This window comes from Elgaria multicarinata, chromosome 15 (genome assembly GCF_023053635.1).
Source record: "Elgaria multicarinata webbii isolate HBS135686 ecotype San Diego chromosome 15, rElgMul1.1.pri, whole genome shotgun sequence".
In the NCBI taxonomy this organism is placed as follows: Eukaryota; Metazoa; Chordata; class Lepidosauria; order Squamata; family Anguidae; genus Elgaria; species Elgaria multicarinata.
In genome coordinates, this window is record NC_086185.1 from 23832426 (window position 1) to 23856811 (window position 24386).

Genomic DNA, 24386 nt, shown 5'->3' on the forward strand with positions numbered 1-24386 from the left:
GAGTGCGATTGCAGGCCCAAAGGAGTTGTCTTAGGAAGCCAAATAAAGATGGTGTGCGTAGAAGCGGCGCCAGTCCAGCCACTGGCGTGTGCGTTTGGTGGGAGAAGAAGTGGTAGAAACACCCGCTTAAGAGTAAGGGAGAATCTCCAAGCTAATCTATGAATTAGGAATGCCAATTCCTACTGTTTCTGTGGGCAAATCTAAACAGGATTAAGGTGCTACAGGGCTGTTCGCTGTCTTTACAAAGAACTTGTTCTGACTTGGGAGAAGAGTTCAAAATCAACTTGGAAAGGATTTGTTAAAATGAATCTACAAAATAAATGGGCCCTGAATGGAGGAGGTGGTTTTGAGGCTCAGTTAAACTGAATCGGGACTTTCCAGGTAGCAACTTGCCTTATAGAGAGCAGTGATGTCTTTCAACTGGCCGCCTTGAGTCCCAGTATTGGGCAAAAGGCGGGATACAAATAAATATAATAATAATAATAATAACCCCTGCATCTCCCCACCCCCACCCCGTTCGTTCATCGGTTTCTGCAAAGTTTCAGAAAAGGTTTTAACTACCTCCCCCTCCCAGTCCCAAACTTGTTAAAAGAAGTGTTAAATTCAAAATAAAGCAACAGGCTTAATTCAGTTATATTGTTTCTTTTACTCCTTCATGGGATCTCTCTCCGAATGCAACTTCAAAAGAATTATATAATAAAGTCTTTTCTTCTAAAGAGAAGATTAATTTCCACAGATTATATAGTGCAATTGGTTATCTTGTAGAAAAAATAAAATAAAACATGATTATCGTTAGCTCCATATGGGGGAAACTGAAGACCGCTCCAAATTCTCAGTAAAGCGAGAAACAAAGGTTTTGGGAGTCCGTTCTATAAAGTTCCAGGTGGGGGGGGGGGAGAAGGGTGCTACATCCCTCCCCCCCCTTAACCATATTCAGTTGAACAGTATGGAGTCTGGATCCTGGTTTGCCATTTGTGCAATGTGTTTTAATACATCCTTTTTGGTAATGATCCCCAAAAGCTTCCTGAAAGAGAGACCATCCACAAAAACAGTTATTAAACACGAGAGACTCTTTTCCCAACCCTGCCTCCTCACTGGTTTCCCGATCCTGGAAGCATCTCTGTCAAAATTCAGTGTCCCCTGATAATTAACTGGACCCTATTAACATCCATCATTAACTGGACCCTATTAACATCCGTTCACTTAGGGGGGGTTGGAAAAGAAACGGATACAAGCCCAGTTATGAACCCAGGAAAGTAGCCAGACCAGTTAACACACGCACACTACAATCCAAATCCATTTCAAGCCACTTTGACTGCCTTGGTTCTCTCCCCCCCCCCCCCCGCCTTTTTTTTTAAGCAAAGTCCCCCAGTCCCTTTCCCAAAACTGCAGCTCCCAGAATTCCTTGGCTAAGCTTTGCTTCGGCTGACCAGGTCTGGAAGTGGGTTTTGATATGTAGCACAGATGAAAGCTCAAACTGCCATAAATTCAGTGCTCCAGATTTTTTTTAAAAAAAGGATGATAATCAGACATGGATCTGAGTTCCGGGTAATTCTGTTGTCCGCTCTTTTGATTTTTGATATGTGATCTGTATCATTTGTATATACAATATATTTTTCATTACGATCAGAAAACTTGTCTTGTCTTGCTTTCTGGATGTCCTTAAACCCTTAAAACACTGCTGTAAAATACAGCATGTATCCATCCCACAGGCTTGGTGCTGCTACAGCGCCACCACCGCCACCGCTACCCATGTCCAACAGCCGTTCCTGGAACAGGGCGCTCACGGGATTCTTCCCTCTTTTAGTAAGGGGCAGATTGAAAGGTGGCTCGGGTGCAAGGGGAATCCCGGTGAGAACAAGGACGTTTACGCGATTTGCACCAGACTAAAGAGCCCGGGTTCAAGGGGCCCGAGAAAACGTGCTCCCTCCCCTCGCGCCTCCACGTGGCTCTCACCCGTTGTGCGTGACCAGGCACTGCCGTAGCCCGAGTTTGCGGAAAATGTCCACCACAATCTCCATGGGCGTTTGGTCTGTCACAGTGAAAGGACTGAGGTCGAGGATGCTCCGGAGCTTCAGACTGGACGGAGAACTGGGAGGCAGCGGCGGGGAGTGGTCAGTGAAATAAATAACGGAGCTGCTCACAATTCCCTCTTGCTTCTTCCGGGCGGTTTCTGGTGGAGGGCGAAAAAGCGGCTGTTGAGAAGTGAAGATACAGGATTTGCACACTCACACACACATGCATGTGCAAGGCCTACCTTTAATATCATAGAATCATAGAATAGCAGAGTTGGAAGGGGCCTATAAGGCCATCGAGTCCAACCCCCTGCTCAATGCAGGAATCCACCCTAAAGCATCCCTGACAGGTGGTTGTCCAGCTGCCTCTTGAAGGCCTCTAGTGTGGGAGAGCCCCACAACCTCACCAGGCAACTGGTTCCATTGTCGTACTGCTCTAACAGTCAGGAAGTTTTTCCTGATGTTCAGCCGGAATCTGGCTTCCTGTAATTTCAGGCCGTTATTCCGTGTCCTGTACTCTGGGAGGATCGAGAAGAGATCCTGGCCCTCCTCTGTGTGACAACCTTTTAAGTATTTGAAGAGTGCTCTCATGTCTCCCTTCAATCTTCTCTTCTCCAGGCTAAACATGCCCAGTTCTTTCAGTCTCTCTTCATAGGGCTTTGTTTCCAGACCCCTGATCATCCTGGTTGCCCTCGTCTGAACACGCTCCAACTTCTCTGCGTCCTTCTTGAATTGTGGAGCCCAGAACTGGACACAATACTCTAGATGAGGCCTAACCAGGGCCGAATAGAAAGGAACCAGTACCTCACGTGATTTGGAAGCTATACTTCTATTAATGCAGCCCAAAAATAGCATTTGCCTTTCTTGCAGCCATATCACACTGTTGGCTCCTATTAAGCTTGTGATCTACAACAATTCCAAGACCCTTCTCGTTTGTAGTATTGCTGAGCCAAGTATCCCCCATCCTGTATCTGTGCATTTGTTTTCTATTTCCTAGATGCAGAACTTGGCATTTATCCCTATTAAATTTCATTCTGTTGTTTTCAGCCCAGCACTTTCTAGTAGTTGCAGCATACCAGGGGGTCTGGATTGCAAGGGTTGATTTGCACATGGAGGACGGTCTTGGGAAACCGCTCTATGGCTTACATTAAATATTTTTATACCGTCACAATATCAGGCCGGTAAACAAAAATCGCAATGCATTATAAGTTAAGCACAACGACGTCAACCAAGAGGCAGGAAAGGCATACAAGAGACAGCTCACACCCATCGGCATAAAATGCCTGGGCAAACAAAATGGGCATTGACCTGACATTGAAGAGAATGACCCCGTTCAGACAACACTCTGAGCCACGGTGGTTAAGCATTTTGAGCTAAGTTCCATTTAGCCATCGTGACTAGCAGCCATGAGCAGACCTCCCCCTCTTCCTCCATCCTTCTCTTCAACTTCGTCTTACCTCATTAAAGGTGACAGTGGGGGAACCTCACTCAGCTCTGGAATGGAAAGGGAAATTCTTCCGGATTCCAAGAGCCCGCAACCCAGAAAGGAGAATGAAAACCATCCCCACCCTGTCTGCTCGCTCACCGATGGAGATGATGAGGTCTCGCCTCAGGACAAAACCAACGAGCCGCTGGGATTCCCTTGACACCACCACCGGGAAGCCGCTGTAGGTGGTTTCGTTGATGATGGCCTCCACGTCCTCCACCATCATGGTGTCCTGCGTGAGGACTGTCAAGGCGGGGTCGCTGCGCCGCGGCCTCATGACGTCCATGGCCAGAGTCTTGTGCGAGAACTCCTCCTTGGCCTCCAGGAAAGGGTAGCCATTCAAGCGGATGTGGGCGTCGTAGATACCCTCCCGGCCAATGGCGTCTGCCACCCACTTGCTGGTCATGGCGGCAGCCATCAGGGGCACGATGTATTCCAGCCCTCCAGTGAGTTCAAACATGATGACCACAAGGGAGACCGTCATGCGCGTCACTCCTCCTGCAACACACACACACACACACAGCTGGTGAGCAAGGCACATGCTCCCGGGGAACACCCTACACATCTTCATAGGCAAGTTTCACCCTCCTGTTTATCAACGAATGTCCACTACAACTGGCCAAAAGGGGGCGGAGAGAGGGGAACCCTCCGTATATCAACTTGATTTAAAGTAAAAATTAAGTTCCTAGTCCTTGCGACTGTAGAAGGAAGCCGGAAAACTAACAGGTGCCGTTACTGAATTTGCAGGTGCAGGCTACAATGGTGTGGGTAGGAAGCAGCCTCTGCTGACCATCCTTAATTCCAAAAACTCTGTATATCGGCAGGCTGGGAAAAGCCAGCCAATACAATATAGGTTAAGAGCAGTCCCGCCCCTGGATCAAGCCAATGGTCACTTTAGTCTAGCATCTTGTTTTTACCACAGTGGCCATCCAGAAGGGCAACCGAGGCAGTAGCCTGCTCCCACTGTCCAAATAACTAGAAATGGAGGATCCATGTAGCTAATAAACCTAATCCTCCAGGAATTTGACTTCGCCTTTTAAAAAGCAAACTGTGTTGTGTACGGCTGCTTTAATATCATTATCACTCCCTATACACCGGCTCAGTTCAGACAACACGTCAACGCAGTGTGAAAACTCTACGCAAAGGCTGAGTTCCTAGGGGGTAACACACACACACCCCACAACCTGTTCTAACGCCACCATTGTGTGACTGTGGGCTACCATGGAGTTGAGTAAAACCCATCAAGATGTTTGATTGACAGTTCCTCCGCCCTCTCTCCTCCTCCGGTCCTCCCAATGGTATCCCATCAGCCATCACTGCAAAAACCCAATCCCAGCAGCTCTCCTAGAGTGGCACTCACTCCCTGCACTGCTCTTGCCAGGGAACTCTGTAGCTAGTGGGGAAAGTCAACACAACACAACGGAAAACTCCACAGACCTCGCCACATAACAGAGTGGTTGTGCAGGAGCTCTCCTCTGCACAGCATAGATATTCTGCCTGGAGTGTTTCCCAAAAAAACTCCACCGTTGTGTGGAGTTTTCCCGCCAGGCAACACATTTCTCAACGGTGGTGTAAAAACATATTATTATTATTATTATTATTATTATTTATTTATATAGCGCCATCAATGTACATGGTGTAAAACAATAAAATAGTAAAACCCTGCCGCATAGGCTTACATTCTAATAAAAGCATAATAAAACAATAAGGAGGGGAAGAGAATGCACCAAACAGGCACAGGGTAGAGTAAAACTAACAGTATAAAAGTCAGAACAAAATCAAGTTTTAAAAGCTTTAGGAAAAAGAAAAGTTTTTAGCTGAGCTTTAAAAGCTGCGATTGAACTTGTAGTTCTCAAATGTTCTGGAAGAGCGTTCCAGGCGTAAGGGGCAGCCGAAGAAAATGGACGAAGCTGAGCAAGGGAAGGAGAGACCCTTGGGCAGGCGAGAAACATGGCATCAGAGGAGCGAAGAGCACGAGCGGGGCAATAGTGTGAGATGAGAGAGGAGAGATAGGAAGGAGCTAGACAGTGAAAAGCTTTGTAGGTCAACAGGAGAAGTTTATATTGGATTCTGAAGTGAATAGGAAGCCAATGAAGAGATTTCAGAAGCGGAGTAACATGGTCAGAGCAGCGAGCCAAGAAGATGATCTTAGCAGCAGAGTGGTGAACAGAAACCAACGGACTGATGTGAGAAGAAGGAAGGCCAGTGAGAAGAAGGTTGCAGTAGTCCAACCGAGAAATAACCAGTGCATGAACAAGCGTCTTGGCAGAAGAGACAGACAAAAATGATCGAATCCTGGCAATATTATACAGGAAAAAACGACAGGATTTAGCTACTGTCTCAATATGAGGAATAAAGGAGAGCGAGGAATCAAATATAAAGCCAAGACTACGAGCTTCCTTGACCGGAGTAAAACCACTTTGACAGTGGTTTTAGAACACCGTGGAGTTCTAAAACCACGGTTGAGAAACGTGTTGTCTCAATTGAGCCACTTTGTTCACAGTCATGTTCGCAGCAACTTAGGATGACACGTCATGTAGCCCATGCCATAATGCATGTTGATAGTCTTTAAGGTGCCACAAGGCTCCTTCTTGTTTTTGTGACATTGCTGACCTAACGCTATATCCTGTGGTAGGCTAGAAATTTGCTATTTTTCACATAGTGTAAAATTCTTTAAAACTGGCTTGATTACAAGCTGGTAACCTGATCAACAAGGTGGCCACAGCAGTGCTCTCGAAACCCAAATCAACCTGTTAAAATGGCTGAAGTTCCCACCATTCATCTCATCTGAGGTCTAAATAAATATTGCTGGGATTATTATGATTAGCTGCTTAAAGGAAGTCACTTTTGAATAGGCACCTTTAAAAGAGGCCCTGCTTCTGAAAAGAAAGGTAGAACCTATGGCAAATCAAAACAAAAATTTATCTCCTGTACTGATTTCTGTGCCAGGTTGCGATGTGGACCTTAAGATCAGATAAAAACACCAGCGACAAAGTTATTGCTTTATGTTCAAATGGCAATTATCATTAGCGATTGCTCCTCAAGTGTTTTACAAAAGCTTTCAGAACAATCATTTAATTTTCAACTTGGAATCAGCGCTTCAAAAATAAATATTCTTAAAAAAAACAACACCTCAATTACAGTTCTCCCCTGCATTTAAACTATCAGAAACAAAGATGCATTTTTTCGATTTCTTGGAGTGATAAGGTATGATAGAAATAATAAATTAGGATGACTGAGGAGGAGAAATCACAAGACACTTCCTCGTAGCTTTCAGCTATAGACAGGATTTTTGGTGAACTGCGCAGCATAAAAAGGCAATAAAAACAGACAGACAAAACACATTTTAAGGGCTTATTCCAGCCGAGGAGTCTGACTGCCCTAGCTTTCAGACTTATGTTTTTTAATCGGAGGATTCTGGGCCGACCTGAACAGGGCCAAAGCCCCAGTCCCAAAACTTGGGAAAAAGAAGAAGAAGAAGAAGAAGAAGAAGAAGAAGAAGAAGAAGAAGAAGAAGAAGAAGAAGAAGAAGAAGAAGAAGAAGAAGATATTACCCACCTCTCCCTCTGGATCGAGGCGGGGTACAACACAAATAAAAATACCATAAAATACATACAGCTAATTCAAACGTTTAAAACCAGTGCATCATTAAAAGCAGCACACCATTAAAAAAGGCACCTTAAAATTCAACTGGGTAGGCCTGCCAGAAGAGATAAGTCTTTATGGTTTTCTTAAATTTTGGAAGACTTAAGTTGACAAATCTCTCCGAGCAAGCCATTCCACAAACTGGGAGCGGCAGAAGAAAAGGTCCTCTGGGTAGTAGTTGTCAGCCTTGTTTTTGTTGGCTGGAGTAAATTCTTCCCAGAGGACCTGAGTGTGCAGGGCGGATTGTATGGGAGAAGGCGATCCCGCAGGTAGCCTGGACCCAAACCATGTAGGGCTTTAAAGGTGATAGCCAACACTTTATACTTCGCCCGGAAACTAATTGGCAGCCAGTGAAGAGATTTTCAGACTAGTGTAATGTGGTCACCCCTAGGTATACCGGTGACCAACCTGGCTGCCAAATTTTGCACTAGTTGAAGTTTCCGGACTAGGCACAATGGTAGCCCTATGTAGAGCGCATTGCAGAAGTTGAGCCTCGAAGTTACCAGCGCGTGCACTACTGTCTTTAGGACTTCCGACTCTAGGAAGGGGCGCAGCTGGCATCAGCCGAAGCTGACAGTAGGCACTCCTTCTGACAAGAACTCCCTGGCACTCACCTAGGCAAGCAGCAGCCCCCACCATGGCATAAAGGCCAGGAGTGATGCAGTCAGCCCCCGGGCTGCACCAGCCTCTGAACATGCGCCAATCGTGGTGGTAGAAAGCCAGCTGCTCCATCCCTACGCCCAGCAACCGGCCTGCAATGGCCCCGACGGCCATGCTAGGGATGAAGAGACCTGATGGCACCTGCAAGAGAAAAAATTTCAGTTGCCCGTGTATGGGGAGGCAGATTTCCTGTTCCTGGCAGAAATAGCAGCCCAGGGACGCTGGGGGAAGGCAGACCCTGAACCCAAACACACCCAAATTGCACAGTCAGCACTGCAGAGTGAAGTTCAGCCATGATCCCCAACCCCTTTTGGGGTCACGGGGAAGAGAATATTCACTTCTGTATAAGAAATTACATCAGTCCCACATGTAGGTAAGTCACCTTGCAACAACATATAGGTGTGTGTATGCTCTGCCCGTGGGACCCGCCTGACGTGGCTTCTGGGTAGGAAACCTGGGATGATCTTGGCTCTCTACTTTCTTTCTGCTGCTCCTACTTATCCACCTTCTCTCTCTCTCTCCCTGCCTCTGCTCCGACAGGGTGGATAAAAATCAATGATTTTTTTTAAAAATGAATTTTTTAAAATTTAAATCGGCTTTTTTAAATAAAATGCTTTTTGAGGAAAAATATATCTAAAGATAGTTTCCTATTTAAGACACATTATAACCCAAAGGTTATTCATCATGAAATAAGGATTAGTTTTTAATTATGTAGCATGAGGCTGTATATTCATGCAATGTTTAACTTTTTTTGGTAAATGAATTCCATTAATCCATTCACAATGTCATGCTCTTCCAGAGGTTTCTGTAAGATTATAGGGCAATTTTTTCTACCTAGAAGATATGATCACAGATGGTTTTACAGTTCTCAAAACTGAATTTGTGTCTGCAGAGATCACAATCCCACTGTTCCTTTGCAAATCTATGTACACAGAATCAACCCCTTACCTCTTAAGTGCTAAGTTTCAAAAAATTCAACGAATAGATTGTTGGGAGTGGAATAGATCTGCACAAGAAGCGAAGATTAAAACTAATCTGAAAAGTTGTTATTCTAAAAATGAAACTTTCATCTGCTTGTAAATATTAAGATTATACCAGCAAGAATGAGTCTTTGGTAACTCTGAGTGGTGTAGTAAGAAAAGTGCACTTTGGGGGGGGGGGGGGAGTGTCACGTGATTAAATCGAGCCTTTTTGAATAGTGATTTAAATCAAATCCACCCTGTCCGACATCCTCATCCCATGCCACTGGAACACCTCCTGTCCCAAGATCCAACTGCCTCCTTTGCTCAATACGCCTAGGGAAAGGAAAGGAAAGGAACCTCTCGTGCAAGCACTGAGTCATTACTGACTCTTGGAGAGACGCCAGCTTTTGCTGATGTTTTCTTGGCAGGCCTCATAGCGGGGTGGTTTGCCGTTGCCTTCCCCGGCCGTTATTACCTTTCCCCCAGCTAACTGGGTACTCATTTTACCGACCTCAGGAGGATGGAAGGCTGAGTCGATCTGAGCCGGCTGCCTGAAACCAGCTTCCGCTGGGATCGAACTCAGGCCGTGGGGAGAGTTTCAGCTGCAAAAACTGCTGCTTTACCGCTCTGCGCCACACAAGGCTCTTTTCAATACGCCTATTTATTGCATTTTAATTCCAACCTTCCTCCAAGGACCTCCAGGCACCACGCATCGTTCTGCCCCTCCCCATTTTATTCTCACATAAACCCTGTGAAATGGGCTGTTTGCACGTTCCCGGCCAAACCAAAGATCACGCAAGGAGCTTCGCGGCTAAGCGGAGAGACAAACTGGGGTCTCCTGTGGCGTTACACCCCACAAGTCAGTTCCCAAATGTATGTCTGCAGTTTGTAAGTCTGTGGTTTTTAGAATGTTGGCCTGAGTGGGCGGAGTTAGAATGACTTGGGAGGGGGAGGAGTGATATATAAGGGAAGGACGGAGGGGATTGAGGGGGACTTTTTAGGTACTCTTAGAGTCTTTAGTGCTCTCTGTGTTTAGAGTACTTATTTGAAACAAAGCTTGTGAACTTTTAAAATAAATTTTAATCATTTTGTTTTAGCTACCGCAAAAATCCCACGTGTCTGTTTGGCATATATTATCTGAAGTTTATACATTTAGCACCCATTCTGACAATAATTCACCTCAGCACACCTAATTCACAGCGCTTTAATTTATTATTGAAATCCTTCTCCATTTAAACCCCTTTCTCCACACAGTTTGGAGGAAGGTGGTTTTTTCCCCTCGCCTTAGGCGTATCAAGGGGTGGTGCTTGGCCTGAGCAGGCAGTAGCCGTGGCGTTCAGGCCTGGCGTTCAGAGCCTGTGTCGTGGCATCTCCCACCTCTCACACAGCGCTCTAGCCACTGCAGCGCACCGGCTCTTTTAAAAGGCCAGATAAAAGCTCCCCCCGTCAAACTGACCTTGTGCCGTCCACATTCCCCACCACTTCCCTTCCATGCCTCGCCTGATTTAGATGGTAAGCCCAAGGGTAAAGCCTGCGGGTTTTTGAAGACACGTTCCGCACAGCACATCATTCGGACGGATGCTCAGTGGTCCATTAGGGTCCCACAGAATGCCTTGTGGATTTCCGACTCACCTTCATGCCAAACGTGAATATGGTGATGAAGACCTTCATGAGGAGGGCCAAGGCCAGTTGCCACATGGCCGTGCGGACTCCGTCACCCGCCGGCCTGTCAGGGAGGTCGTCCCACTTGGTGCTGTTGGTACTGTTAATATCGTTGCGGTAGTCACAGAGTTTGGAGGAGTCCAGGAGGCTACAGTCATTGAACAGCTCCGAGATCAGCTCGCTGGTGCTCATCCGGGTGTACTCGTTGGGGAAGGCCAAGATGGCCGTGATGGCCGTGACCGCGATCACCTCCACCACGGGATACTTGCCCAGCTTGGTGGTTTTGCGCCTCCTGCACCAGGCGATGTTGCTGCGGATGAAGAACGCCCCCCAAAGTCCCCCGAAAATGCCCAACAGGATGAAAGGCACCAGCTCCACCAGGTGCCACGGGCTGTGAAACTCCACATAGAAGAGGACGAGCCGGCTGTTCCCAAAGGGGTTGATGGAGCGCAAGGTGAAGGCGGCCACGAGGGCAGCAAAAAAAGAGCGCCACAGCGTCTTCAGGGGGAAATAGTAGCTGACCTGGGAAGAGGCAGGACCAGAGAGAGGCAGGTTCAGACTCGCACACTGTTTTTTACAGTTGTTTATCAAGTTGTTCATAGCTGTGTCTAGGTATATGTTTCTGTGTATGTTGTGCGTTTTGGTGGTTTAAAATTTTGTATATTGTTTTTCATTGTTTTAATCTTATGTGAACTGCCCAGAGAGCTTCAGCTATGGGGTGGTATACAAATATAATAATAACAACAACTAACCATGGTTCCGCTCCAGAGGCTCTGTATGTTTTACCTGGATTATTATTATTATTATTATCATCATCATCATCTCTCTTCTTGTTCATGGTGGTTTTTCTAGCTGGACATGATAGGCTTTGCCAAGTCATGCTGCCTTTTACTGATACAGGAATTTCCTGACTATTGAGCATGTTTTAAGTATGACTGCTTTCTGGATGTCGGTGTGGATGTATTTTGGTCACCACACCTAAAAAAGGGATATTATAGAGCTGGAAAAAGTGCAGAAAAGGGCAACTAAAATGATTCAGGGGCTGGAGCATCTCTCCTAGGAGGGAAGGTTACATCAACTGGGATTGTTCAGCTTGGAAAAAAGGAGGCTAAGGGGAGACATGATAGAGGTGTACAAAATTATGCATGGTATGGAGAATGTGGATAGGAGACATTTTTCTCCCTCTCTCAAAATACTGGAACACGGGGCCATCCCATGAAACTGATTGGTGAGAGATTCAGGACAAATAAAAGGAAGTACTTCTTCACACAGCGCATAGTTAAATTATGGAACTCACTGTCAAGGCAAGCTTCCTTAGAGTGTAGAATACTGCTCGTTACTAGTAGCAGAGGCAGATTTGCATGCCGCTTTCCTGTAATTCTGCTCAAAGCAGCTCGCAGAAAGAGTAAAGCCAATCAATATGCATGGCTGTGCACTCTGACTCTAACCCAACCCAAGCTGCCTTGCACTGAGTCAGACCCTTGGTCCATCCAGCCCTGAACGGTCGACACCGACTGGCAGCAAAAGGACTCCATGGCTTCAGGCAAGATGGTTCTCCAGCCCTACATAGAATCATAGAATAACAGAGTTGGAAGGGGCCTACAAGGCCATCGAGTCCAACCCCCTGCTCAATGCAGGAATCCACCCTAAAGCATCCCTGACAGAGGGTTGTCCAGCTGCCTCTTGAAGGCCTCTAGTGTGGGAGAGCCCACAACCTCCCTAGGTAACTGATTCCATTGTCGTACTGCTCTAACAGTCAGGAAGTTTTTCCTGATGTCCAGCTGGAACCTGGTTTCCTTTAACTTGAGCCCGTTATTCCGTGTCCTGCACTCTGGGAGGATCGAGAAGAGATCCTGGCCCTCCTCTGTGTGACAACCTTTTAAGTATTTGAAGAGTGCTATCATGTCTCCCCTCAATCTTCTCTTCTCCAGGCTAAACATGCCCAGTTCTTTCAGTCTCTCTTCATAGAGCTTTGTTTCCAGACCCCTGATCATCCTGGTTGCCCTCCTCTGAACACGCTCCAGCTTGTCTGCGTCCTTCTTGAATTGTGGAGCCCAGAACTGGATGCAATACTCTAGATGAGGCCTAACTAGGGCCGAATAGAGAGGAACCAGTACCTCACGTGATTTGGAAGCTATACTTCTCTTAATGCAGCCCAAAATAGCATTTGCCTTTCTTGCAGCCATATCGCACTGTTGGCTCATATTCAGCTTGCGATCTACAACAATTCCAAGATCCTTCTCATTTGTAGTATTGCTGAGCCAAGTGTCCCCCATCTTGTAACTGTGCATTTGGTTTCTATTTCCTAAATGTAGAACTTGGCATTTATCCCTATTAAATTTCATTCTGTTGTTTTCAGCCCAGCACTCCAGCCTATCAAGATCACTTTGAAGTTTGTTTCTGTCTTCCAGGGTGTTAGCTATCCCACCCAATTTTGTGTCATCTGCAAATCTGATCAGCGTTCCCTGCATGCAAAGCAGGGGCTCTTCCAATGAGCTGCAGCCCTTCCCCGCTTGCCTTCCAGAAATCCAGCGAGTACTTCCCACAGATTTCTAACATTGAAGGCAACTCTGTAGGTGCAACTTGCAGAATTGCTCCAGGAATCAAAGCGAACGTGGAAGGCAAGAAGCAAGGAAGCCTGGCTAAGGAGGCCCGTGCCGCTGAAGTGCCTGAACAAGCAGGTCAGCAGCGCATCCTAAGTTTATGTTACCTCTTCTAGACTGAACAGGACACCTCCGATGGGGGCGCCGAAAGCCACCGACACGCCAGCCGCTGCAGCCGCTGATAAGACCTAAGAGGAGGAGGAAGAACAGATCAATTGCGTCCTTTTATGCCAAAATAGTCCCAAAGTGCTCAGTGCAGTTGCTCTCAACATCTCAGTTCTGGTCTTGAGTCCTTCAATGCAGCCACCCTTTAGGCATTCTGGAGTTGCATCGGTTTTGGGAAGGATGCTAGAGAAAAGATGCCCGAGTCCACCAGCCCCAGCAGGGTAGCTCAGCCTGCTCCAGAACCATCCCCAGCCTCGGATTTAGCGACGGTGCAGAGTCCAGCTGTGAGTCCAGAGCCTCAAAACTAACACGACCACCCGTTTGCAATGTGGTGAACCCCTGCATCAAAGGAAGCGTGGGGTTGGGTGACTGTTCGTTTCAGCACATGCCCAGCTTGGATCTCAAAGCACGAGCCTGCCTGCTTTTACCTCTCGGCGCTTGGCCTCGTTCTTCCTATACTTGGTGAAGAGGTGGCAAAGGATGTTACCGCAGCAGCAGGCAACGTGCACCAGGGGCCCTTCTTTCCCCAGGCTCAAGCCCGACGAGACGGCCAGCACCAGGGTGATGGTTTTGATGAGCAGCGTCCACTTGCCCAGGTAGCCCCGAATGATGAAGCCGCTCAGGATAGTTTTGATCTGAAAGCCAAAGCCAAGAAGATGGTTGCAGCACCAGCAACAACAGCAACGTAACAGAGATGGTGGAATTTAGTTACTTGACTGGGGAGCCCATTTGATGCCTTGGGGCAGGAAAACATTGCGAGGAAGGTTACCCCCCCGTTTTCAATATGGGCAGACTCATGTCAGGCTTGTGATTGTCAGGACCTGAGATGTGGAAGATATTCTTCCAGATATTCCACAGAGCTTCCGTCAGTTTTACCCTTACTGTGCTTTCAACTCTTTGTTCTCAGTGAGAGAGGGGTTAAAATATGGAGGTAATAAGTGTATCAAACCCTATTTGGGGAGAGACCATGGAAGGTCCCTGGTTCGATCCAACCCTCTTCTGCATCTCAGGATAAAAGAATCAGACTGTTGGGGATGGGAATAACCCCGTCTCTGCCTGAGTCCCTCGAGGGCCAACTGCCAATCAGAACAGCCAATAGTGGGCTAGATGGACAAATAAATAGCCAGCCAGGAGTCGATTTAGCCTGCATCGCCTACATTGACCAACTCTCCTGGGTTTCAGGGAGCAGTTTTTCCAGCCCTGCCTGAATATTCTGGGAGCGACTGAACCTGGAACATTCTGCGTGCAAAGCCTGGACTCTACCTCTGAGCTATGGGCCCTCCTCTATAGGAGGCCTACCATAGCTCAGTGGGTAGAGCATTTGCTTTGCATGCATAAGGCTCTAGGTTCAATCCTCAACACTGTCAGTTAAAAGGAACAGATACTAAGAGAGGGGAAAGAAGACCTTTCTCTGGTTGAGGCTGTGCATCCTGGCAAGAGGCGGTTCCCTCGGTTCCCGATTTCTAAACTGGATTGTCTTAGTGGAGTAGACCTGCTCTCTTTGCCCCCCTTCTGCCCATCATACAGAAGACTAGACTCGAAGTTCTCCAAACAAGACATCTTGCAGGGGCATGGGGAGGCAGGCTTGTCCTATGGAACAAATCTGTCTGGAGAAACTAGCACTGCTTTGCCTTTGGCTCAGCCAAACACAACTGGTTGGGGGTGGGGAGAGAGAGAGAGAGGAGGAGGGCTTGCTGGTGGAAACCAGCAGCCATACTTACCTCTGGGATCCCTGAGCCACAAGCATATGGAGCAAAGCCCCTGACAAGCAAGACAGCGAGGAGAGAGAACGTCAGTGCCCAGAGGACGTAGACGAAGTAGTTGAGGACGTAAGCAAGCGCCCCCTGAAACAAAGACAGGAGGACATCCCATCAGGCTGCTGAGGCATCAGATGCTTCTCAGTGAGTGGAAGACTGCACGATCATTGCCTCTGTATAAACATTAGTTTTTTTCCTGCTCAGCTCTGGTTGAACAAGGTTTGCGTGAATGCATGATTCACAGCTGTGCATTCAGATATACAAAGTGCCGCTCCCCCTACACACACACACACACACACACACACACACACACACACACCCCACTGGGAACTGTGTCCTGTTCTGGTTACATACCTCTTCCTTGCCAGTCAGGAGCTCGGCCCAGGTCCTCCATTCTGGGCATTTGTCCCTGTCCTTGAAGGTTGTTTCAGGGGAGTTCCAGCAGCAGTGCTCGTGGTTATACCAGAAGCCATTCAGGCACACCCCTTCCTTCAGGTCCGTCATCCAGTGGGCAGATATGTCAATCAAGCCAGCTAACGCCCCTGCATTTGGAAACTAGGAGTTTAGTAACACGGGGGGGGGGGGGAGGCACGACCGAGCCGTCCGTCAGCGAACTCTTCCAGCACCCACGTCCACCAACTTGGGGTGCATGGGGGTGGGAGTGGGGATGAAAGTGACGATCTCTCTGCATCTGCTTGTCATTTCAAGCCCTGGGGGGGGGCAGGATGCGAGCGGGAGGAGCTGAGACTAGGAGGCCACGGCTCCCCTCTCTCACCTGCAAACAGTCCAATAAGCAACATCAGCAGCCATCCTGAGAAAGCGTCGCTGACGCTGTGCAGCAGGGCCCACGTGGACTCTTTGCTTTTGTTGGTGATCTGGAAAAAAGGGAGTTAAGAAGCAGAAGGTAAGTATTCTTCACCAGCACCTCTGGGGAGGAGGACTACACAGAGTAGCAGCCATTCCCAACCTGGAGTCCTCCAGAGGGTTTGGACTGCAATTCCCATCGGAAGCTGCAGCTTGTGCAAAACGCGGCAGGCAGATTGATAACTGGAACCAGAAGATTCAAACATATAACACTGATTCTGGCCTGCTTGCATTGGCTGCCTGTATGTTTCCAAGCCCAATTCAAGGTGCTGGTTTTGACCTATAAAGCCTTACACGGCTTGGGAACACAATACCTGATTTTATTTATTATTTATTTATTTAGAATATTTATATACCGCTCCCCACTGAAAAATTTCGGAGCAGTGTACAAGGTAAAATGAAAATAAAAACAGAATGGAACACCTCTCCCGACATGAACCTACCCGTACACTGCGCTCAACATCTAAGGTCCTCCTCTGAGTGCCTACTCCGAGGGAAGCTTGGAGGATGGCAACAAGGGAGAGGGCCTTTTCAGTGGTGGCCTCCCAATTCTGGAATGATTTCCCCGATGAGGCTCTCCTGACACCAACATTGTTATCTTTTTGGCACCAGGTCAAGACTTTTCTCTTTTACCAGGTATTTAACAGCATTTAACAACGCTAAGTTTGTTTATTTTTTAAATGGATGCCAGAACTGTTGTTTAAAATGGATACTGTTTTACACTGTTGTTTTTATATTTTAGATGGTTTTAAATTTGTATACTTTTTAATGTTCACTGTTTTAACTTTTGTAAACCGCCCAGAGAACTTCGGCTATGGGGCGGTATATAAATTTAATAAATAAATAAATTTCCAGGCAGCAAGGCCTCTGGCCCAATACTGGAGAGTCCTGGGGAGGAATATAAGTGAAGTACGATAGGAGAAAGGATTCCTTTTGAAAGGAAAGGTGAGGATGAAAGCAGGAGAGTGTAGCAGATACCTGATTTGCCAGGTTCCCACTCACACCTGTTTGCAGGACAATTTCAAAATAAGAACAGGGACTGGTAAAAACAGCTTCCTCCCCAACCCAACCCCCTCCACAAAACACAATCTGCTACGGTTTCCAGCATTGCAACGCTACACCTTCTCTTGACCGCCCGACACACGACACGAACCCAGAATCAGTCCATTTATCCTAGATAGAGTTGAACACCTGGCCTCCGAAAAATATATTGCGGGGGCCAAAGGCATTTACAAATTTTCCTCAGCTCTGGTAATGACCTGATGTCGGTGCCTGGGGCTCTGGAATATTGTCCCCAGCCCTGCTTATTTCATTTCTTTTCTACACCTCCCAAGAGCTGAAGCTCTCTAGCCGGTTTGCAGCAAATCAAAACACAAGCATGAAATATTTTTTAAAATGTAAGCTTAAAACTGCAATGTAAAAGTACAACCAGGATGAAGCCAGTGCCTTTGTGCTTTTCAAGCGTGAAGGCGCTGATAGGCCCCAGCTGATATTGTGAAGTCTGCACTAAGCTAAAGACGAGTCCTCTCACACACGCACACACACCCCTCCGCGGCAAGCTCTGTCGCCCTGACGGCGCCAGAAAGAGAGCTTCAGAGACGTGACGGCGGGGGAATCAGCCCCCTGCTTCCCAGCTGCAACAAATCAAACTCCCAGGAGTGCCGACTGACCTCTCTGTGCCTGTCCCGGTCGCGAGACTTCTCCCGCACCCAATCTATCGTATTGAAGTCCTCGTAGGTCCCCACGCCGGGCACCGGCTCTTCCAGGAAGTCCATCATCTTGCTTGTGCCGTTCATCCAACCTCCATTGTATGAGGAGAACCCTGCAGAGTGGACGAAGCACAAGGAAAGCTCTGGACTGAGGATGCTACGGCTTTCACGGGCTCTATAGAAAGGAGAAGTGGCAAGCGTAAGATTAGCAGAGTCCGTTTGGCCCGGAACCCCACCTCCAGTGGAGGTCAGCCAGATGTCTCAGGAAGCAGAGCGGGATGGAGCTGTGGATCATCTCTACCACCTGGTAACCATGGGCAGAATGGTTCTGGAAATGGAGGTTCCATTTCGAACCATCCCATCAGTATCTAATTCCGTCAGCCTGCAGCAGAGGGAGAGAGGGGACAGCAGGGCCCACCCACCAGTTTTCCTGAAAGGCCAGCCCCTCTGGACATCGCCCATCACCTGGCAGCAGCCATTACATTTATTTATTTATTTATTACATTTTTATACCACCCAATAGCCGAAGCTCTCTGGGCGGTTCACAAAAATTACATCAGGCTGCAGCTGAGGGAGAGAAGGGAAGCAGAGGTACGCTGCCCTGAGATCCTAGTGACATAGGATGGGATACAAATGTTTTAAATAAATAAATACTCCACTGTCCCTACTGAAAGACCAACTCCTCTCCCTCTCAACAGTTTTCTGCTCCAGTGGGTTACAATAAGAAATACTATGTAACTTCAAGAACGGGTGCTTGTGTTCCCTTGTTTTCCTCTTCCCTCCTCATCCCTTTTACCTTTTGTGTTGTGCCTTTCAAATTGTAACTCTGCCTTGTTATTGATCTTATGAAAGCCAGACTGGGAGCTTTTTTGGCTGAAGAGCATGGCAAAAACACTTTGAACAACATACAACTCTCGGCAGGCCCATCTTCTATGACAGTGATTCTTCGACCGGTGGGCCTCGATCCAAAAGTGGGTCACAGCAACAGTCCAGATGGGTGACGACAAAGTTGTCGGCGCTGTGTTGGGCAATTGTGAAAGTGGGTCCCATGATGCAGGTTAGGAGCCTAAGGTGGGTCTCATGTCTGGACAAGCTGAAGACTACTGCTCTAGGAGATACCTCGGAGGCTGGTGGCTAAGGAATTCTTCCTCCCCAAGCAATGGCAGTTTGCACTACAGCTTCATTAACTGGCTGGCTGGCTGCTGCTAGTTAAATGGTGCCCCGAGGACACAGCAGGTTGAAAAAGTGTATTTATTTACAAATTTACCCCCTGCTTTTCTTTATAAAATGAACGCAAAATGGGCCTACGAAAAGAAGTTCAAAATACACACACAGTAAACTGCAAAAGTCAATTTCATTCAACAAAAGAGCAGGCAAACAATTCAACATCAAAGCTAAAGAAACGAAACTTCTAACCCAAACTAAACAGCTTTGACACAGTAAAAATGTGAACGTTTGCTTTATCATTGGTTTATTGTATTATAAAGTTATTTTGTAAACTGCCCTTCTATTCACATTGATACAAGTGTTTTAAATCAATAAAAGGGTGTGTGTGCAGGCAAGGCCCGAGTTCAAAACATCTGAGAAACAAAAGGCGAAGGGGAAAAGCAGGGCCCGGAGAAACAGGCTAAAGAACTTGACAGAACGGTACAGCTGTACTTCTATACAATTATTTAGAGCAGCGACATCAAAAATAAAAATAGCTGCAATTATAGCTAACCTCTGACGGAGGAGGAGGAGGAGGAGGAGGAGAAGAAGAAGAAGAAGAAGGAGAAGAAGAAGAAGAAGAAGAAGAAGAAGAAGAAGAAGAAGAAGAAGAAGAAGAAGAAGAAGAAGAAGAAGAAGAAGAAGAAGAAGAAGAAAGCTTTCCTGTTACGAGACCTTCATGCCAAGACTGCAAATTTATTCATACACCCGCCATGTCTATCCCCAATTCCTTTGCAGCACAGTACTCAGCAATGCATGAGTACTGCAGGAATTAGACGGGCACCTGATTCATGCCTCATCCATTAAAAAACCTCTCTGGAACAAGAAGGTAAGGCCAAAACGCTAGCTTCCCTGGTGAAGCAACGAAGTACAGAAAACTATAAGATTTTTTTTTTTAAAAAAATGCCCCCACACAGCAGAAGGTCGGTGCTGTGCATAAGAACGCAAGAAAAGCCACACAGGATCAGGCCAAAGGCCCCGCTAGTCCAGCATTCTGTTCTCGTAGTGCAGGTGTGGGCAACTCGGAACCCTAGTGCCACATCTGGCTCCCAGGTGTATTCCAAAAGCCCTCGGCCAAATTTCAAAAGCCCTCTGCATGCTTTTGACTTCTGGCAAGGCAGCCTGCTGGGTGGAAAGGAATGGGGCCCAGGGGTGGGGGGTGGGGAGAAAATGAGGTGGCAGGAAGAGAGAATGGTGACAAACCACCTTTTGGCTCTGATCCTACACGCCGCTGGCTTTGGCCCTGCTCACCATCAATATGCGGCCCCCAACAGAAACAAAAAGGTTTCCCATCCCTGCTGCAGTGGAATCACCAAGAGAGATTTTGCCTTTTTCACAGCAACTGCACACGGGGTCAATATTTCCATCACGCTATCCTCCACAACGCCTTTCCCGGCCAGTCACCACCAGCTCAAACCCCATGGGTGAAAATGTGAAATTAGGACTTCTTGCCCCAAACGTGCATCCCTTTACACTCATGTACACTAACCGCATTTCCCATTTTAATGCTCATTTCCCCCCGTTTGGAGAGATCCTTTTGGAGCTCTGCTTTATCCCTTTTAGCTTCGGCCACGCCGAATAACTGGCCGACAGAATGTCTCCTGCTCCCTGAAAGTTCATCAAATGCTTGCAGAGATCCCTCTAGGTCCAAGCAGACACCCTGGCGAGGCGCATGGCAGCATCAACCAGAGCGCACAGTGCAGGCAAGCTAACAGACCTGGGGGCGGCGTTCCGCTCGTGTCCACCTTGAGGCCACGAAGGCAGGGAGGCCTGGGGCCCTGCTCCTCCATACGACTCCTTAAACACCGCTGCCTCGAACGCAGCTCGGCTGCCGCGGCGGCAAGTGGAATCAATCCAGCAACGCTCCCCTTGAGACCACGGAAAGGAATGCAAAGTCCCGAGGGAGCAAAGTCGTTTTCACAAGGAGGTGACAGGGCCAAGTTAATCTTTAAGCGGCGCCACGCTGAGGAGGAGAAGTCGGCCAACGGACAAGATGGCGGCTGGCTCCAAATTTCCCCCCCTAGAGCTGCTTTCCCCACTGTTGCAAATACGGAGATGGGTTAAGGGCAGCCGTGAGGGCCAGTGGTGGCAGAGGAATCAGGATGCGGCCGGCTCTCTTGAGTGGGGCACCGGTTCCAAACTGCAATGACTCCACCCCCAGGAATGGCCTGTCATCGTCTCTCCCACCCCCCCGGCCGCCCTAAACCAGACTTTCCTTTTGTCCACAGTCTCTGCGGCTCGGAGCCTTGACGGCGCACAGTTCGGGCAACGCTGCCAGTGGTGGAGGGTGCGGGGGAAGCCAACTGTTTAAAGCAGCTCCAATCCAGGTGCTGGAATCAATGAGACGACAGTCCAAGAAGCATCCTCTCTTCAGTGCCGCCCCCTTGTCATTTGATCTGCCCAGGAGCACTCCGGAGACTAGCAGGGAAAGAGACAGGCTGGTTTCCCTGAAGGAGTCTCACGACTTCACAGCAATGTGCATGATGTCATCGGCAGCAGACCGGAAGAAGCTCCACCTGCTTTCTCACGCGCTTTGCGATCCTCCTCTTCCCACGGCAGCACGGACACCTTTCGGCGGACGGCTGCCTCCACCGTCCCCGGCACTGCCGAGCGGAGCTGCTCCTGCGGCTGATCAGGTGGGGGCCGGGAGCCTCTGGGACAGCTGCCTTCCCTTCCTCTCGACTTGGGGAGTCTGCCTGGGGCCTGGGAGAGGGAGCTGCAGCAGCCTGCCTGCCTGCCTCCACAGGGTCATTTCCTTTACTACCGCCGTTCCCCTCCACCCACCCACCCAGCTGTCTCCAGTGCCGCCAGCCAGCTGGGGCTTGGAGTCCCTGCCAGCATGTCTGCTGTCACCCAGTAGCCATCCGCAAGCCAAGCTGATCAGAAGCTGCCCTCTTGTGGAAGAGGGAAGGTTCCAGCTCAGAGGAAGGAGGGAAAAGCACCGCTCCTTTCCCTTCAGGGCAGATGAGAGGTCAAAGAGGCGCCAGGCCGTTTGCAAAGAGCGTTCTTAAAAGGTATTCAAGCCACAACACTTATATCTCACCAACATGCAAGGCAAAATGGTGGAAGCAAGCTTTCCAGTTCTGCAGGACTATTCTTCAGTTGTTTGCTTTCAAGGCAAATGTCAGAAACAGGTCCTGGAGCAACCAGAGGTGAAAGGATGCCTTGCAGTTTGATTTTTATCCATTTCACGCTGGACTCTTGACCTACACCTTGCTGAAATATGTTGCTGTTCTGGTAGGGAGGGGCAGGTTAACAGCAGCCTGAGCACTTTATTGCTTATTTGTTATTGTGGCTGTGAATACCTAGGAACACAAGAAGCTGCCTTAGACCAAGTCAGACCGCTGGTCTACCTAGAATTGTCTACACTGACTGGCAGCAGCTTTGGGGCCTTCAGACTGGAGTTTTTCCAGCCATACATGGAACATAAGAAGATCAGATCAAGAGTCCATCTAGTCCAGCATTCTGTTCACACAGCGGCCCACCAGTGCTCATGTTCCCTAGCAACTGGTGGATATAGGCTGCCTTGAGGCCCAGTATTGGGCAAAAGGCGAGGATATAAATAAATATAATAATAATACCGTATTTCTTCGATTCTAAGACGCATTTCCCCCCCCCCCATATAAACATTTCTAAAAATGGGGTGTGTATCTTAGAATCGCGGGTGCGTTTATTATTTCTTAGAATCAAAGCTTTTTTTCTTTTGGTGGTACTGAAATTAGTGTGTGTCTTACAATCGATGGTGTCTTAGAATTGAAGAAATATGGTGGTAATAATAATAATAATAATAATAATAATAATAATAATAATAATAATAATGGCATGCTGCCCCTGATACTGGAGGTTGCTCATAGCCATCAGGACTAGGAGCCTTATGCATTGATAGCTTTATCCATTAACACCCTTATTCCTGATTTGTCCAACCCCCTTTTTAAAGCCATACCAATTGGTAGCCATCACTACAACTTGTGGAAGTGAATTCCATGGTTTTACTACGTGCTGTGAGAAGAAGGACTTCCTTCTATCTGTCCTGAATCTTCCACCCATCAGCTTCATGGGGTTCTAGTATTATGAGAGAGGGAGAAAAATGTCTCTCTATCCACATTCTCCATATCATGCACAATTCCGTACACCATCTCCACTACTCGCCTTTCTTCTAAGCTAAACAGTCCCAGACATTGCAACCTTTACTCTTAGAGAGTTGCTCCATCCCCTTGATCCCAGGGGCGGGACGGTGGCTCAGTGGTAGAGCACCTGCTTGGCATGCACAAAGTCCCAGGTTCAATCCCCGGCAGCATCTCCAGGTAGGGTTGGGGAAAACTCCTGTCTGAAACCCTGGAGAGCTGGCTGCTGCCAGTCAGTGTCGACAATACTAGGCTAGGTGGACCAAGGGACTGACACAGTATGAGGGAACTTCCTGTGTTCCTAAGTAGGCATTTTGGTTGCTGCCACCATGACATATGCATTTAAGGTGTGAGGCATGAGGTTGGGATCTTAACAACCCTTGCTTGCATGTACAACAATGCCATAAATGTCACAGAATCAAAGTGCTGGAAGGGTGCCTCAAAGGTCATCTAGTCTGGCCCCCACCAAGGCTAGAAAATTCTCTATAGAAGGGGACTCCACCACTCTCTCGCAGTTTGAACACACTGGCTTGATTCCTCCCTTCCGGAGCAACAGAAAACAAATCTGCAACGCCATCTATGTCACATCCCCTCAAATATTTGAAGATGGCAATTACGTCACCTGCTTATCATCTCTTCTCCAGGTTCAAAATACCCGACACAGCCCCCAGGCCCCTCACCATCTTTGTCGCCCTCCTCTGGGCATGGTCCAGTTGGTCGACATTTGGAATGAGAGCACAGCAGCCTCCAAGTTGCTGAAGGGCTGCTCTCTTCCCCCAGACCCCAGCAACAAGCCCATACAGACATCCTATTTTGACTGAACCAGACGTAGCAGCTGTAGAAGGAGCTCCATCAGTAGAAGAAGCATGTAGAACGAGGAAGTAAAAGGGGCGCCAGGCGACCTCAGCATTACCTTCCGCCATCTCTCTGTCCAACGGAGGGACGTCGTCCGCCAAGAAGTCCAGCGTCCCCCCTGCGACCTCCACCATGTCTTCATCGCTGGTACTGCTCTGGAAACTCTCACGTCGATAGCCTTTAGCGTCCATAGCCAAAGCGGCCTGAGACCTGCAGTGGAGGAGACACAGTGGTTACGGCTCCCGGGAGTGGCGAGGAAGGCAAGGCTGTGGCCTAAGCTAAGTCTCCCAAGCCAGTGGGAGCTGATGAAGACATTGGCTGACCTGGCACCCATTTAATAAGGCAGGGAAGTGTCTCTCAGTGAGATAAGCCTAGAAGGCTGTGCAGCATAGAATCTGGTCTCGGGCAGAACCTCAGATTTTTGTTTTCAATGGAGTTGTAACTCCTGTGCTACAGGCTGAAGGATCTGACAGCCCTGAAGGCGGCTACCCGTGGCCTTCCAGGCATGAGGATTCTATGCGCGGTGCCCTCCCTCTTCTGAACCCTCATGTCACTGCTTCTCTTTCCCTGAAATTGCCGTGCTCCAACTCGCCTTTGCACCCTTTTATTCGGAGTACTGCAAGATTTCAAATACAGCAACTGAAATGAAAAGCTGCCTTCTCAAAATGTCACT

At 48.1% G+C, this 24386-nt stretch overlaps 1 protein-coding gene across 3 annotated transcripts in view; it reads right to left on the reverse strand.

The window, feature by feature from the left end:
* Nucleotides 1-626: 626 nt before the first annotated feature.
* The window catches only part of CLCN5 (chloride voltage-gated channel 5), a 47637-nt gene continuing 23877 nt past the window's right edge, over nt 627-24386 (reverse strand). For 2 of the 3 annotated variants that reach the window (XM_063141953.1, XM_063141954.1), the window contains 12 exons: nt 23772-23923; nt 17490-17641; nt 15731-15830; nt 15310-15497; nt 14920-15042; nt 13627-13833; nt 13141-13221; nt 10401-10952; nt 7761-7947; nt 3601-3999; nt 1957-2173; nt 627-1024 (listed from right to left, as the gene is read on the reverse strand). In XM_063141953.1, coding sequence (XP_062998023.1) covers nt 934-1024; nt 1957-2173; nt 3601-3999; nt 7761-7947; nt 10401-10952; nt 13141-13221; nt 13627-13833; nt 14920-15042; nt 15310-15497; nt 15731-15830; nt 17490-17641; nt 23772-23904 — 2430 coding nt within the window. In that variant the 5' untranslated portion in view covers nt 23905-23923 and the 3' untranslated portion in view covers nt 627-933. Of the gene's footprint in view, nt 1025-1956; nt 2174-3600; nt 4000-7760; nt 7948-10400; nt 10953-13140; nt 13222-13626; nt 13834-14919; nt 15043-15309; nt 15498-15730; nt 15831-17489; nt 17642-20451; nt 20668-23771; nt 23924-24386 lie in introns of those variants that run through there. The other variant, XM_063141955.1, reaches the window with a different exon arrangement.